Source organism: Dunckerocampus dactyliophorus, chromosome 14 (genome assembly GCF_027744805.1).
Source record: "Dunckerocampus dactyliophorus isolate RoL2022-P2 chromosome 14, RoL_Ddac_1.1, whole genome shotgun sequence".
Classification (NCBI taxonomy): Eukaryota; Metazoa; Chordata; class Actinopteri; order Syngnathiformes; family Syngnathidae; genus Dunckerocampus; species Dunckerocampus dactyliophorus.
Genome location: NC_072832.1, coordinates 16,451,309 through 16,467,034, shown reverse-complemented (window position 1 = coordinate 16,467,034; position 15,726 = coordinate 16,451,309). Strand labels below are relative to the sequence as shown.

General features: G+C 39.7%; 1 protein-coding gene across 9 annotated transcripts in view; it reads right to left on the bottom strand.

Moving 5' to 3' along the window:
• Nucleotides 1-15,726, bottom strand: part of LOC129193784 (sorbin and SH3 domain-containing protein 1) — a 64,579-nt gene that overhangs the window by 24,888 nt on the left and 23,965 nt on the right. For 6 of the 9 annotated variants that reach the window (XM_054798422.1, XM_054798424.1, XM_054798417.1 and 3 more), the window contains exons 6-14: nt 14,740-14,881; nt 14,488-14,517; nt 13,511-13,653; nt 13,291-13,351; nt 13,080-13,154; nt 10,562-10,597; nt 10,363-10,465; nt 7,614-7,728; nt 5,270-5,353 (exon numbers count right to left, since the gene is read on the bottom strand). In XM_054798422.1, coding sequence (XP_054654397.1) covers nt 5,270-5,353; nt 7,614-7,728; nt 10,363-10,465; nt 10,562-10,597; nt 13,080-13,154; nt 13,291-13,351; nt 13,511-13,653; nt 14,488-14,517; nt 14,740-14,881 — 789 coding nt within the window. The remainder of the gene's footprint in view (nt 1-5,269; nt 5,354-7,613; nt 7,729-10,362; nt 10,466-10,561; nt 10,598-13,079; nt 13,155-13,290; nt 13,352-13,510; nt 13,654-14,487; nt 14,518-14,739; nt 14,882-15,726) is intronic. The other 3 variants (XM_054798419.1, XM_054798418.1, XM_054798421.1) reach the window with 3 other exon arrangements.

The following is a 15,726-nucleotide window of genomic DNA, read 5'->3' as shown; positions in this document are numbered from 1 at the left end:
CATGCGTTGCTGACTTACTTTCCAAATTTTTTTTTTTTAGTGTGACTGCCCAATATCTTTCCGTGGGGACAGAGAAAGTTTCAAATGACGGCAATTTGATAAAGAAGGTGTCACGATTGAATTCAAGAAATAACCCATTGCTAAATATGAAGATGGTGTCCCCGCCCTGCCTCGCTCTCCTCTCATCACCATCTTCGCCAACAAAAGTTTTCATTCAAGGTAACAGTGATGTTAAATGTTCATTTGTCCATTTCATTTGCCATTTATAATTATCTCACATTGTTTTCTGCATGTAAATCTATAACTACTCTCTATAAAATGTATTTTTTGTTGATATTTTTGGGTGTCTGGAACAGATTATATGGCTTTCCTATGGAACAAATGATCAGCAAGAACCTAGGTACTACTGTACATGCTATTCAAGAAAGTACAGTTGTTCAAGTTATGATTTCCAGGAGTAGCAATTCAGTGCACTAGCAGCAGCACTTTGACTGAGGCTACTAATTTTAGGCCACTGTTTCTGTTGCTTTCCTCCTTTCGGACGTCACAGCAGGTAAAAATAACAGACGTGACACCACTGGCACTATGAATATGAGTGTTTGCAAATACGATTGCACAATCCCCATCGCAGCCAGGCTGGCCCTGCTGTTAATACCACAACCACTTCCCCATCGCGGCGCTCCAAAGCCACCGCTCCCCAACGCGTTGGCCAGACAAGGAGCATTCTCCACGGCCCATTTGCCACAACATGCCTTTCTACTTAGTTGCCAGGGCAGGAAGATCATTAATAACTCATCAGAATAAATGCCTGTCTTTATAAGAACAGGACATCAGGCTGGCAGGTCTATATTCTGATCTATTTTTAAAGCCCAATGTTCCATGGTAACTCGGAGGGAATGTGTGTCATTGAATAATCTGATGTTCTTCCTTGCACCTCAACCACTTGCAACCACTTGAATCGGAAGATCTGACGCGCACACGCACGGCTTGGAAAGTAACAAGCCCGAAAGCCATCCTAACCGGGTTATTTCTGCAACGCCTGATTCGCATCAATGTGTCTCTTTGCTTTCCTCTACGTAGCTGAACTGAGACCTCAGTGTCACCGGCAAAGGTTCTGCAGAATTCTATATTTCCCAACAGGTGTCCCCAGCTACTCAGAGGCTTGGCTCCTGTGCGTCGCTTTCGTATTCAAAATAGCGATCATGAGTAGGTCATGGTAACATGAATCCCATTCTTTCCAGCACCGTCTCGGCGTTGATATGTTCTCATGAAAACAAACAGCTCCCCCAGCGTGAGGGGCCTGCTACAGCCATGCGCCACTTATCTCATCTGTGTTAAATGCTTAAAGGTAAAGGTTAAGTGAATAACAGAGGTTAAATATGAAAGCACAATGAGCCGGAGGGCTTACAGCGTTGCCTCCTTTAGAGGATGTCAGGTGGTCAGGGGGAGGCTCCATGATACTCTGCGCTGAGACAGTGTGGCAACAGCCCCCTCATCAGCATGTGCTCAACACATGGAGTCACTTTGGCGCTTGTAGGGGGGCAAAACTCCTTCTGACTGGAGCTATGCGTGGAATTCCAGCTCCCGCTCGTGTATCTCAATGAGGCTGTTTGACCAGAACTGTCACTGTGTGTGTTTGCAGACTGCTCCTAAAGCCACTATTTGTTCATATCACTCAAGAGCACGACTCCAGACATTATATGCCGCTGTCAGTCTTACTCTTGGAAGGTTGCTTTTGGAGGGCAATGCATGGTTACAAATAATAGCAGTGTTTTAATACCTAAATCAGGGGTGTCCAAAGTGAGGGCCGGGGGCCATTTGCGGCCCGTGGTTGTGATTTTATCGGCCCGCAGCACAGTCTAAAAGTGTAATTTAATAAGGAAACTAAAAAAAAAACCCAAAAGCAGCAGCAAAAATGGGAAAATCAAGAAAAAGACAACATATTAAGAGAAAAGTTGTAATCTAGCAAGGAAAAAAAGCACAATACAGTAATTGTATGAGGAAAAATTTCATTTTAGTTGCATGAAGTTGAAATATTAAAGAAAAAAGTTTGATTATTTTTTTCTTTAAAGCCAAAAACAGCGACTAAAGTTGTAATTTTTGGAAACTTAGGTTGGGGGAAAATGTATAACTTGGGAACAAAGTCAAAATATTAGAAAGAAAGTTGAAATATTTGGAAAATCATACAGAAAAAATCCACAAGATCGACAAGCTGACAAAGAACGTCAAGACCTTCAGGGAGTGCAGCTTATTGGCTTCACTGAAACATGGCTAACAGCTAGTGTCCCAGATGCTAACGTAGCGAACTAGCGAACTTTAGCACAATCAGAGCAGACAGGGACACGAGAGCCTATGGAAATGAAGTGGGCTTGCACTGTATGAACAAACTGTATGTGTCATCCTGGCCATGTGACATTAAAATGTCCATATATATCTAAATTTCTGAAATTGGTTTTCATTATTGGGAAAAAAACCTGATACCGATATCTGCAAATAACACATTTTAATGCCAATATAGGGACGACAATATTGGTGGGTCGATATTATCGGACATCCCTAACAACATTGACTCCTACTTGGCAGAAATGTACTTATTGTGGTCGGGTCTGAAACCAATTAACTGTGATAAACAAGTGTATACACTTTAACATGTGCTGCCTAACCTGGGCTTCTGTTGCGGCGGTAACTCATGCCAAGCTAAAATTCAACTCTGAACCCCTGACGTCACTTCCTGTCTGCCCCTCACTCACCTCCCCTCGCACCGGAACACATTTACAGCAACACACATAAGTATGAGTATCATTTATGTCTTAAATGGCTATTTTCTCTTATGTCATATTGGGACGTATATTGCTGTTTTTCTTTTTTTTAAGTACCAGTTCAGGCACCGTTTACGTACTGGCATTGTTTCAAAAGTGTTGATTTTGCCCCGGTACTGGTGCTATGTAAACAATAGCCAAACCTCATGTGGACCCCATAGTTTGGAAAAAAATATATAAAATATATTATTGCCATAGAGTCCATATTATTATTATTATTTTCATTAGTTTTGTTTTACTGGAAAGATGTGTCTTTAGATCTTGTGTTACTGTTATACGTCAGGCAAAACGGCAGTGAAGTTTAATTTGATTTATACTCAATCATCAATCACTGAGCCTGCTCTTTTAAAAAATGGCCATTTTGCTATGTTAAACCACAAAACGCTGAACCAGCATTCACTGCTCTCAAGGAGTATGCTTATGTATACTACTTCTTAATTAGAAGTGGTCCTCCACAGCACTTGGATGATTCTCACTAAGACCAAGGGCTTCCTGGACAAGAGCCATGAAAGGCTATCACGTCATTCAACTCCTCGAGCGTTGTCGTTTCTGCCTTCAGTCACGTCCGTCTTCCATAACGCGTGAGTACAGATGCGCCAATCAAAGTCCAATGAGTCAGTATGTCTGGCTGAGTCTAAAGGGCGAATGCTGCTCATACCAGGTGTCGCTTTTGAAATGACTTTGACATTAAGCAGGAACCAGTCATCAGGCCGAGCTCGTCTGGCAACCATCCAGGCTGGGAGTCAACCCTCGATACTGCTAAACCTCCGTCACATTTCCACTAACCTGGAAGTGCTGTCCGTGGGAGCAGTAGACTCTGCCCCTGGAAGCACATGACTTCATGCTGAAGTAACTCGTGCCAGCTCATATGATCCAGTTTGCGGTGGCGTGGTTCAAGAACGAGGAGAACATCTGCTCGTGCTTGGCCAGTGAAGCACATGGCTGTCGCCAAGGAGTGAGGCATGGATGTGCCCTTACGCTGCATTCATGACTTCATCAGTTTCTCATGTTAGACGGTTTGGTAGGCTGGAGTCGTTATTCAAGGGTCTAGGGTTATCTTGGAGCCTGATGCTCGGGTGGCCTGCATCCATCCTGTGTGGCGTGTGGAACGACTTCTTGATCAGTTGCCTCTGGCGTATCATACGGTATGCATTCCGCTGGTCAGGGTGCACCTCAAAAGGAACGTGTCGCTCTTGGAAGTTGAGTTAATAACATGGAAGAAGTTATAACAGATTATTTGACTGTGTCATTTGAAATAACCTCTTTTATTAGGCCCATTCTATTATGACAGATTGTCCAAAGTGGGGCCCAGGGGCCATTTGTGGGTTGCAACTGTTTTTTCACATTCAAACCGGATGTACACGCGTTCCGCATTGCGTTTCCATGACGGATTGCGCAGTGACATCGCTAGCTTGCTAGCTTGTAAATGAACACTCGGTTATTCTGCAGCAATATGTTTTAACAAGGATACAAAAACGCTACAGTACAGCGGAACGGAGCCAGGAGTGAAATATGCGTGGGTGACTTCATAATTTCTTGTGTTGATCATTCAAATTCCAACGAAGGTCTGAACTTTTTTGAGAGTGTTTAAACATGAGAGAAATGTGAGAAAACGTTATTGCCTGTCGGAGAAAAGAGTATAAAGTGTATGGTGAGGGGTTTTACAGCCTTAAAACATACAGTATATAATAACTGTAAAAAAATGAAGTTGGCTACTTCGCAGATTTCATATATTGCCGGCTATTTTGGGAACATATCCCCCACGATAAACGAGGGAACACCGTATTATTGGATATTTCTTAGCTCTAAAACAACCACGGGTCACAAGCAGCCCCACAGACAGAATAAACTGCTCAGAAACACTTTTGAAGCGAGTATAAATAGATTTCAGTTGACTATTTTGGGCACAAGTGGGAAGAATGGAGAGCTGTATCAAGTGTGTTTTCTGTTCAAAGAAATTACAGTGGAACCTCTAAGGTCGAATGGCCCTAAATTTGTACAATTTGGAGTTCAACCAAAATTTTCTTGAAATTTAATAGATTAACTGATTGTTGCTTTTTCTTTGGCTTGGTTTTTTTGTGATGCCACTACAATTAGGTACTCGTGATCGCAAAGAGAAAATAGAACCGGAAACAGATGCACAACACGCTCTGTCTTTGTACGTACAATATTGTACGGCTAAAGCAACAATAAGAAACAAGTTGTATGTACAGTAGTGGACATGTGAAGAGACTGATTATTTTGATTTCCATTATTAGGGGGGAAAAACAGCACCCCGGATCTCACGGTTTTCAACTTTGGAGTTTTCACTCTCCTATATTTGTGGCATTTGTTTTATGGGTCATTTCCAAGTAGACAAAGAAGTAGTCCTCACAAACAGACAGTTTGAGATGTTATCACATGCAATTAAATAGAGATACACTGTCATTTTAAAAGCAGCAACAACTTACCGCTTTGTCAAACTCCATCTCTGAAAAGAATCTATACCATGGCTCATTCTCTAAATCTACATCTTCCGCACATACATCCAGAGTCTATAAGGGCATGGCAACAAGAGGAGGAGGTGGTGGAGAAAGACAAAGAGAAGACAGTTCAGACAGCATGGAATAACACATCCAAAGTGATGAGCCATCAGACATTACAGTATATTTTATGATTTCATTCCTGCTTGTTAAGGGATAGGTTCACATAGTGAAATGATGGAAATATAAACCAAATGCAGGAGGTCCTCGGGTTACGAATGAGTTCCGTTTCTAGACCGTGACAGTCAGGTTTTAGTGTACGTCTGAATTTATACTTAAATTAACTCCTAAGCCACCCGCACTGTACACAGAACACATGACGGACATATAAAATACAGGCTTAATTCAAAAATGAAATGAAACAATAACACTCCTTACGTTTACACCTGTGGTTCCTTGTAACAGCACACAGAATCCATGACCCCTCAAGCATTCATTAACATTCAATAAGTTTTATCCTTAATGATGGTGGCAACTAGGGCTGCAATTAAATTAGAGGATTATTCTGAAGCTTGTTGTTTTGAGTAATCGATTGATCTGTTCTGCCTTTGATGGACCAAATAAATATAGTTTAGAGAATAAACAAGTTATTAGATTACAATGGCCACAGGGTCACACACAAACAAGATAAAACAGAATTAGCTCAATTTTAGAGGAAAGAATTTGATAAAATTACAAGGGACTGGATGCAACGTACAGTACATCAAGTCATTGGTGACTGTCAGGGCTGCATTATTATTATTTTCTTAGTCAATTACTCTGAAACTTCGATTAATAGTCATCGGTTGGGTCTTAGACGGACCAAATCAATATGAACCAAACACAAGCAGTTAGCGGTTTGGTCCGCAACATGAATCAGAAAAGACGCAAAAATGTCGATCACTGTTTTCCAAGTCAAAGTTGATATCTTGTTTTGCTGTAAACACAAAGATAATAGGTCTGATTTCATGGATGACTGAGCAAATTAATAAAAACTCACATTTGAGAGGCTGATATCAGAGGATATTTAGTTTTTTAAATTAAAAAAACATTAATCCAGTACCAAAATATTTGCCGACCGGTTGGATGATGGATTTAATTACGATTTATTGTTTAATTGTTATTATCTGGTCACAGCAAAAGAGCAAGAAGACCAAAAGAGTGACCAATGTTGGTGGGCATTTCTCCTCTCTCTGAGCTGTTAATGATGTTCATTTTCACCTCCATGTTGATGGCTTTCCTTTTCTTTGGCGCACAGCCTCTTGATAGACATAATGACGTCAAAAATGTTAAAATGTTAAGCAAAGTTATTCTTCCTCAGTGTAGCTGCACAGGCACACATGGAATTCCGGTGCTGCGCATGGCGCGTATTCTTTCGCCGGGTTTATTGTTTACAGACCAAAATTAAGTTTTTAATTATTTTAGGAGTGCGTGTTTGAAACCACGAAACATCCTTACACGGAACGTCGCAAACCGAGGACTACAGGTAATAATAATTATAAGAATTGTTCATTTGAAGCTGTACAGACTCCAGAATGCTATTGTGTTACAATCCGACACAACATGTGAACCTATCCTTTACAAAAAGTCATTTCTGGATCATTCTATCTAATCAACGTCTACACAACAATGACAAATGAGCATGCATGATCATCCATAAGACATTTGCTCTCTTATGCGACATGATGAAGTACAACAAAAGAAAAAACCCAGCTGCTAATAGAAAAATAATTGCCAGCCTAGGAACAACTGGAGCGGACTCTACTCTAACAATAATTACATAATCAATGACCCCCTGTGTTATGTAAGATGGAATTAAGCCAGCAGAGAAAATGTGTAGATATTATACTTTCAATCACTAAGCTGCAAAGACAGCCCTCAAGGACAATGACATTTTGGGTTAGCGCCATGTCTATAGGCTAGTATTTCACTTCCTCTAACCAAAACACAAAGCCTCCATGTTCTGTGTCTGCCCTCAGATCCTGTCACAGCGAGCCGATTCAGCCCAATAACCTTAAATTGAAGACAAGAATGACAAAGGATCCCCTTGTAAGCGATACCCTTCCCCGATGTCAGCCGCGATCATCTGTCAACGGAACGGGACACCATTTAGGAACGTGTCCCACTAGGCGCCTTTGGTGCTGAAGCTGCCACCCGGGAGCTTGGATGCAGAGGTGAGTGGGGGATGGATGGATGTAGGAGTGGGGTGCTGCTCGCACGACATGCACCGAGAGCGAGAAAGAGAGAGAGAGAGAGGGATAAAGAGAGGGAGGCGGGATGGCGGTTAACATACCGTTCTCTCCAGCTTCAGGACTGACGATTTCCCCGGCTCGTACTCGAAGATGCTCTTGGGCTCGGCGCGGTACTTCCTGGTGTCTACCTTTTTATCTGGGGGCTCCCACTCATTTCTGTGGAGGGAGGGTGGGGTGTGGGATGGGAGAGAGAGCCAATCCTCATCACGGAGTCACCATGGCAACCGTGTTTAGCTAAGGTGTTTTTAAGAATCTAGATATGATAATCCATCCAGTCCGTCTCCTCCTTCCATGATGACATAACAGAAAAGTCAATTCATTCAACCAGGTCATTTCTTGGCCAGGTGACAAAAAGCCAAACTCCTCATTTCCTGGTTGAATCCGAAATAGAAAATGTCAAAACATTTACCAGGAACAAAAACCCAACCTGATATTACATGTTTTTTTTAATTTCCACTAGCTTTGATGCGATTGTTCTAGGATGTGTTGAGGAATTGGCTACTTCAGCCCGGCCAAGGAGGAAGGTCAGAACCTCGACATGTCATCCAACGCTTGAGTGGCTAATGCTTCCAATCTTCTAATCCTCCATCATCTGTTCTCCTTCATCACTCATCTCTCAACAAGCACACCCTCCTGTGCCAACACCTATGATTGTGTGTGTGTCGACAGGTGATGGCAGCTAAACACATCAATATTAAAAGCTGAAAGAAACAGGAAACATGCGCCTGGACAGGCCAACACATTAGGTACACCTGTACAATCTAATGCAATCTCGGTGCCCAAAGTGCAGCCCGCGACTGTTTTTTTTATTGGCCCACGACACATTCTAAAAACATCATTTAACAATAAAACGAAAACAAACAACAAAAATGGAAAAATCAGCAGTAATTTTACTACAAAAGAGTCAACATATTAAGAGAAAAGAAGTTGTAATCTAATAAGAAAAAACTGTAATTTTACGAAAATAACGTTGTAAATAAGGTTGTTTTATTAGCATAAAGTTTAAATAGTAAAGAAAGACATATTTCAAAACAATTCCGAATGCATATCAATGATAAATGAAAGGGATAAATGAACATTTAAGGTTACTTTCACCTCCATTGAAGGCGTGATTATTGCCAAAGAAACGACATGGCAGTTTTCAAGTGTCTCAGCATACAAGCAAACGACCTGAGCATTCCTTGGATCTCTGTGAGCGCCGTCAGACGTGCACACAGGGTAGTATCACACCCGTCCAAAACCTCAGAACTTCCATTCTGTGGTATTTTGTACGTGAGTGGGTTCAAAAAGGTCAGCAAGGCGTATTTCACAAAGTAGCTTTCGTTTTGGTCCATCTCAGACAAAACAAGCCGTGGAAGCATCTCATCCAATGAATGATCTAAGTCTTGCAGGAAACACCTAGTTTATCATTTCATTTTCAATTTCTTTTCTTTTTTACCATTTATTTTGTTCATTATGTCTACTGCTATTTCCTTATTTCCTTTCTGTTTTGCAGCAGCCTGTTGTGGTACTATTTCATTCTGGAAATGTACCTGAAAGTGATGACACATTCGCTGGATATGTTTACTTTTGTCAAAATAAAAAATGAAAAAAAAACAAACAAACAAACTCAACTGAAAGAAACAACTACCTTCTGGGCCCTTCGGCATCATTCGTGCAAACTTGGCGTAACACTTCCTGTATCCTGTAAATCTAGCCATCAAAATAAAAGTACGCCAGTACCACATGCACGGTTAAACCTCTTATTTAGTCCAAAATTTTCATTCAGTCTCATTTGAAAAAGAAAAAATCTCATCCCTATTCAACTCTTGTTCTTTTGTTCCCACATACTCCGACAGCCAGTACACCTTAGAGGACTTTCTTTTAAACTTTAGCCTGATGCGTGGCTGTGGCACTGCCCGTTTGTTTTGCTATTAGACGGGATTAGCAAGCAGCATTTAGCTCCCCTGCTCCAGTAGCTATATGCTAACCTGAAAAACAGCGGCATGTACTTACAGTTAGTAACGCACTGTTAATGAACTGATTGGCTGCGTAAGTAAATACGTACCAACAGGCTTTCATTATTGGCTGGACAGTGTTCGTCTTTGTGTTGTTACCGCTTGTAGCCGCCTGTCACTCACGGAGTTGCATTGCAAAATGGTGCAGAATAAATTCTGTGTTTATTTTATGTACATTTCAGGTTGTATTTTATTTTGCTGCACAGCAAGGATTTCTGGTGCGCTGAGAACACAAGGTCAGTGCGCAATTGAGTTATTTCTTGCATCTAATGATGTCATACCTCAAGTCTCTGGTTTTCTTTTGATCACGGCTGCAAAATAACCAAAAATGGAGCCAAAGAAAGTTGCAAGTGCCAGCATTTTGATAAAGAAGGTGAGAAACACTATTGAATTCAAAAAATAACTCATGGCAAAACATGAAGGTGGTGACCGTGTTGATCTCGCTGCCACATCGTGTGTTTGGTTCACTTCTTCCGTAAAGGTAAAAGTAACCTTAAAGGTTCATTTATCCCTTTAACTCATCACTTATATACATTTATAAATGATTTATGCATGTAAAACTATAATTGTAAAAGTATAATAATGTCCATCCATCCATCCATGTTCTATGCCTTTTATCTCACTAGGGTCGCTGGGCAGTGGCGGCTCTGGCCTGAATGACGCCCAGGGAGGACCGACGCTATGTTATGTCTGGTGTGTGCATGTAAATATGAGAACATGCCACTTTGACGGATTGAATGGGATTGTTCGAATATTTGGATGATGATGAATGTTTTACATGCAGGACACTTACCTCTTATTAGAGGGTTTGAGTGATGACGACCGTGTTGGCACTGGCACTGACCTCGCTCTTGAGCAAACCTCTGCATCGCTTTGAGATCGTGGTACTCCTTTCACTAAACCCCCCCCCCAAAAAAACATAAGTGTCAATGTGCAGCATTTAGAATGACTCACAACTTTATTATTTGACTATAGAAAATTCTCAAACTCACCATCATCCAAGTAGCCAAAGGGGTTTGGACCATTCTCTAGAGCAGAGAATAGTATAGAAATGCACTTATGAATCATTTCTGGGTGTGCTGTATTTATGATCGAGCGTTTAAAATAAATAATTCAGAAGAGACTACAGCATTTTTTGCAGTATTCCCCTGCCTTCCACACTATTAGGCCAAGTGCCACAGTCTCACAAAATGCAATCAAAGAGTGTCAATGCAAAGCACTTTACGGAAGCATTACTGAGCTAAAATGGGATCCAAGCATCAATGAGCATCACGGTACTGCTAGAAGATAATGCATTAGCTGGTGAGGCGAAAGCTGCCACACTGAGGGGAACTTTTTTTTTTATAAATTATGAATAAGATTGACATAACCTTATACCTTTTTTCTAGGGCACACCAACCAGAATGAAGTCAGTACATGTTATTTGAATGGCTATGAATCTAAACCCAAATTTCATTTGTCTAACAGTTTAGTAATTGCCTTGGATTATTTGTACCGCCTGCAAGACTCACTCAGGGAAAGTTGAAAGACCTACAGCAGCACCTAGTGGCGACAGTCCGACACTACAATTTGATGAATGTACTGTAGATGGGTTATGCACATGCAATCTACTATTAGTGATTTTAATGTGACAGCAAAGGCACAAAAAATATAATATAGATGGCCAGTATAGTACATGCACGGACAATGTAGTCTGGGATAGGCTCCAGCATACCCCCACAACCCAAGTGAGGATAACGGTAACGAAAATGGACGGATGGATGGATGGATGAAGATGGGAAGGAAACTAAATAAAGCCACATGGATAGTGGTAACAAGAAAGTATTAATTCAAGTCATTGAGTAATTCCCCGCGTAACAGACGTTATGCACTTTATCTTAAAATTAGAGATGCTCGATATTGGCTATCTTGCCCATATCTGATATCCTGACACTGTCCAGCACTTCACTTCCCATACCAATATCATCCAATTCTGATATTGGCAGTTGCTGTTATTGGACTATAATGCTGATGGGGATGTCATACAACTTTATGTAAAAAAAATCCGAACTATCCCTTTAATAATGCTGGCAGAGATGCTACAGTATTTGCAAAGCTTCCTATTTATGTGGCACAAACATTCATGAAAGAATAAAGTAAAGTGTAAAGTATACAAAACTCTGGACTACTACTATCAGTGAAATTAGAAGTATTAAGGCTGGGGTGCCCAAAGTGCAGCCCTGGGGCCACTTGTGCAGCGTGACTGTTTTTTATTGACCCGTGGTACATTCTAAAAATATAATTTAACAAGAAATCTAAAAACAAAAAACAAAAACAAAACAATAACAACAAAAATTGATTTAATATTTTCTATTTAATAAAAAAAAATAATGACAAAATATTAAGGGAAAAAACTTGTAATCTAACGAGAAAAAGTTGTTTTTAAGAGACTTTTATAAGGTCACATCATAATATTATGAAAAACAAACAAAAATAAAGTTGTTATTTTTAGAACATTAGGTTGCAGAAAAAGTTATAATGTTATGAGCATAAAGTCCAAATATTAAGGGAATGAAGTCATAAACATGAGAAAAAAATATTAGAAGAAATATGAAATAGTTGGAAAATAAAAAAAAGAATAAAGTCAAAATATTAAGATATAAAAGTCATTCTAAGAAGAAAAACGTCACATTTTTACGAGAATAAACTTGAATAAAGAGAGAATAAACAATGTCATTTTAGTCAAACAGAGTTGAAATATTAAAGAATTTTTTAAATATAATATTATATATTATAATAATAATTATTATTATATTATAATATATATATATATTAGGAAGAAACAAAACAAAATAAAGTTGTAATTTTTGAAAAATGTGGTTGGGATAAAACTTATAATATGATGAGAAAAAAGTCAAAATATTATGTCAATACTGTAAAGAAAATTTACAAAGATAATTTAAGAAGAAAGTTGAAATATTTGGAAAAAAAACACAAAAAAACCCCAGCAAAAATGGGGAAAAGGAGCAAAGAGCAAAGTACTAATAATACGTGTTTTCACCTATACCATCCTCTCTTAATATACTGTACAACTTCTTAGCATATCTACATTTGTTGGTTTACAAAATATCGAAGTGGCCCTTGCATCCTTTCATTTTTCACTATGTGGCCCTCGGTGGAAAAAGTTTGGACACCCCTGTTATTAAAGGAATATGCCTTACTCCCCCCCGTGCATAATCAGCGCTTTACAGTAATGGAAAATTGCATATTTACAACCCGAAGGCGAAACTTGGAAATAATTCCAAACCATCAATCATCAATGTCGGCAGAAAAAAAAGGTACCGATATGATCCGATTTCATTGGCAATATCGGCTAATATTATCGAACATCCCTACTTTGAATCCATGAATCCATTTGTTAAATGGTAAACTTGGGCAATCCAAGCATCTACTAAGTACTGCATGTATTAAGATCCCATGCTGGCGGTGGATTAGTAAAGTCAATGAGAAGAGAGTTCTAGCATCTGATACCTTTCCATTTCATCTGAATGTCATAGTTGTCAGGGAAAATGTAGGTGGGGCGGTATGGGTTTTCTTCAATAGGCTCTGAGTGAAGTGATGGAGAGACACGCCACAGTGCGACATGAACACCCACAGACACACAAACACACATATAGTTTGGACACAAGGAGGGAAACATAACCATAAAATCATGCGTTAAAAAATGAAAATAGTCTCTTACCAGGTATCTTGTGAATCTGCTTGAACATTGTCTTGTACCAGTCTTTGGACTTTTCGGGGTTCTGAAGTAAACATAAATCAACACATATTCCAGTTTAACTAACGCAGCACTTTTTCCTGCTTTAAAACAAAAAGATCCCCAATTGACTTGAACAGTATGTACACGAGTACACACATGCACACATCTGTAAGAGAGTATAGTGGTAGGTTGTGTTACTCACCCGCACTGGCACAATAGGCCTGTTGAGTGGACTGAGGACGGGGGAGTGCAGCGACAGTCGCAGCCTTTTCCCGTCCATGTCCGCAACCGGACTGACCAAGTCTCTCCCAGGATCAGGGCTTTTGTCCCTTTCTGGGGTGGGGTCTGTAACCCAAGACAACAACACATCACAATAACTGTGAGACAAGTACAACTGACAGGTCAAGATACAACTTTCTATCCGCTTGTGTCAAGCCATGGAATGTGAACACAACCATGACAAGACAATAATATAGTGTAGGTGTGTTTTAAAAGTGCGACTCACTGGCCACACTATTAGGTACACCTGCACAATCTACTGAGAGGAGCTGGATTAAAAAAATCTTACTTCTCATTGTCCGACAAGTACTAATGTAACAATATGGTTGTTACTGTGGTTTTAGTTTTCGGTTGTATAGAAATGCACTGAATCATACTGAGTTATTGTCTTTTACATGTAAATAATATCAGGGCAATGCACACGGCAGTCACACTGCAAATTACAACTACAATAAATAAACATATTGGTAAAGTAAAACTCTTTTATCAACTTTTTAATCATTTCCAATGCAGATTTTATGACACAGCACTCTCCTCCAGGTGTACCTCATAAAATGCCATTTTAAAAATGGACGCGTGACTTCCAAATTTGACAACAACTGCGTGATTCATTAAAAGTGAAAAGGAAGAGAACAAAAAGACACTTTTTAAAAGTGTGTATGTCTTTTATGTATCTGATCTTTCAATGATACGTAAACAGTAATCCAATCCAAATCAATCCAGTAATCCAAATCAGTTTCACTATTCAAATAATGCATCTAAATTAATAAAGAATAATTCACATAAAAATGGTCCTGTACATTTTTGTTACTTGTTATTATTTGGTTATAAAACTGTACTGCTTTTGAGAGTCTAAAACAAATAATAATAATTTGACGTAACCAAGAGCCTAGAGCATACCTTTCAAATGAGAAAGATGTTTTTTCTGCTCTGTTGTGGGAGAAAGACAAGGACAAGGACAGCAGTGATGCAATGTAACAGAAGAATAATGTTACAAAGTGGAAGCATCGCTTCGAAGCAGCGCAGAGAAGGACAAAGCACAAACAGACATTCAAAAATAAATCACACAAAATGAAAAGGACATATCTAAAAAGCTGGCTGGAAGTCTTTTTGAAAAGAGCCATCCCCACCTCTCAGACCGGTGTGACTCACCTCTGTTGTGTTGCAGCAGAACTATTGTGGGATTAACCGTGCTAGTGCATGGGTAGATGGAGCTGGGGGGTGACGGTAAACAATTTTGATTGTCACATGATGTCGGCGCCTGGTTCTCTTTTATGCTTTCTGGTGAACTGGCCTGAAAGTGACACAAAATACACAAACCATGCACAGTTAAACCTGAAAGCATTTATTTTGAGTTAAAGTAAATTTTTATTTAGTAAATGGGTATAGGCTCCAGCATACCCCCGCGACCGTAATGAGGAAGAAGCGGTATAGAAGATGGATGGATGGATGGGTATGTTTTAACTGGGAATGACACAAGCAACAAGCAAAAGCAAAAAAAAAAAAAAAGCAATACACTAGGTCCCCAACTTACGAACACCCGACTAGCAAACACTCGCGGATACAAACACAAGCTGACTGGTCTATATGTTATTTTATTTTGCCTTGTAGTCACTCAATCAGTATTTATACTGCTACTGTACATGCTTGACCAGTAGAGGGCACTGTGACACTGCTAATGCAGCCTTGGAGCTAATGAGACCAACAGAGGAAGAGTTAGACACTGGGGAGATACAGTGTAAGGCTAAATGGAAAGCTAAATTGTACAACCCGGACAGAGCGTGTGATTAAAGTTTATGAAGAGCTAATAGGCCTGCTTAATTCTACACCACCCACAGAACACAACCTCTTTTAGAAGAGTCTAACGACGACGACAACTTGTCCTTTTTTTCAATATCTCCTCCTCCAACTCCTCCACAACATGTTTGCTCGACCACTCCTCTTCAAAGGTAAATAACATTTACCATTACGTATTATTATATCATTTTTATTATTATTGTTTTGTTCATTAATTATCCTCGTTTAATATTACTACTACATCCAAACTCATATTTACATACATACACATATACTGTATATATGTATACACGTATATGTAGTACCTATATCATTGGTAATATTACCTTTTCCCCTACTTAA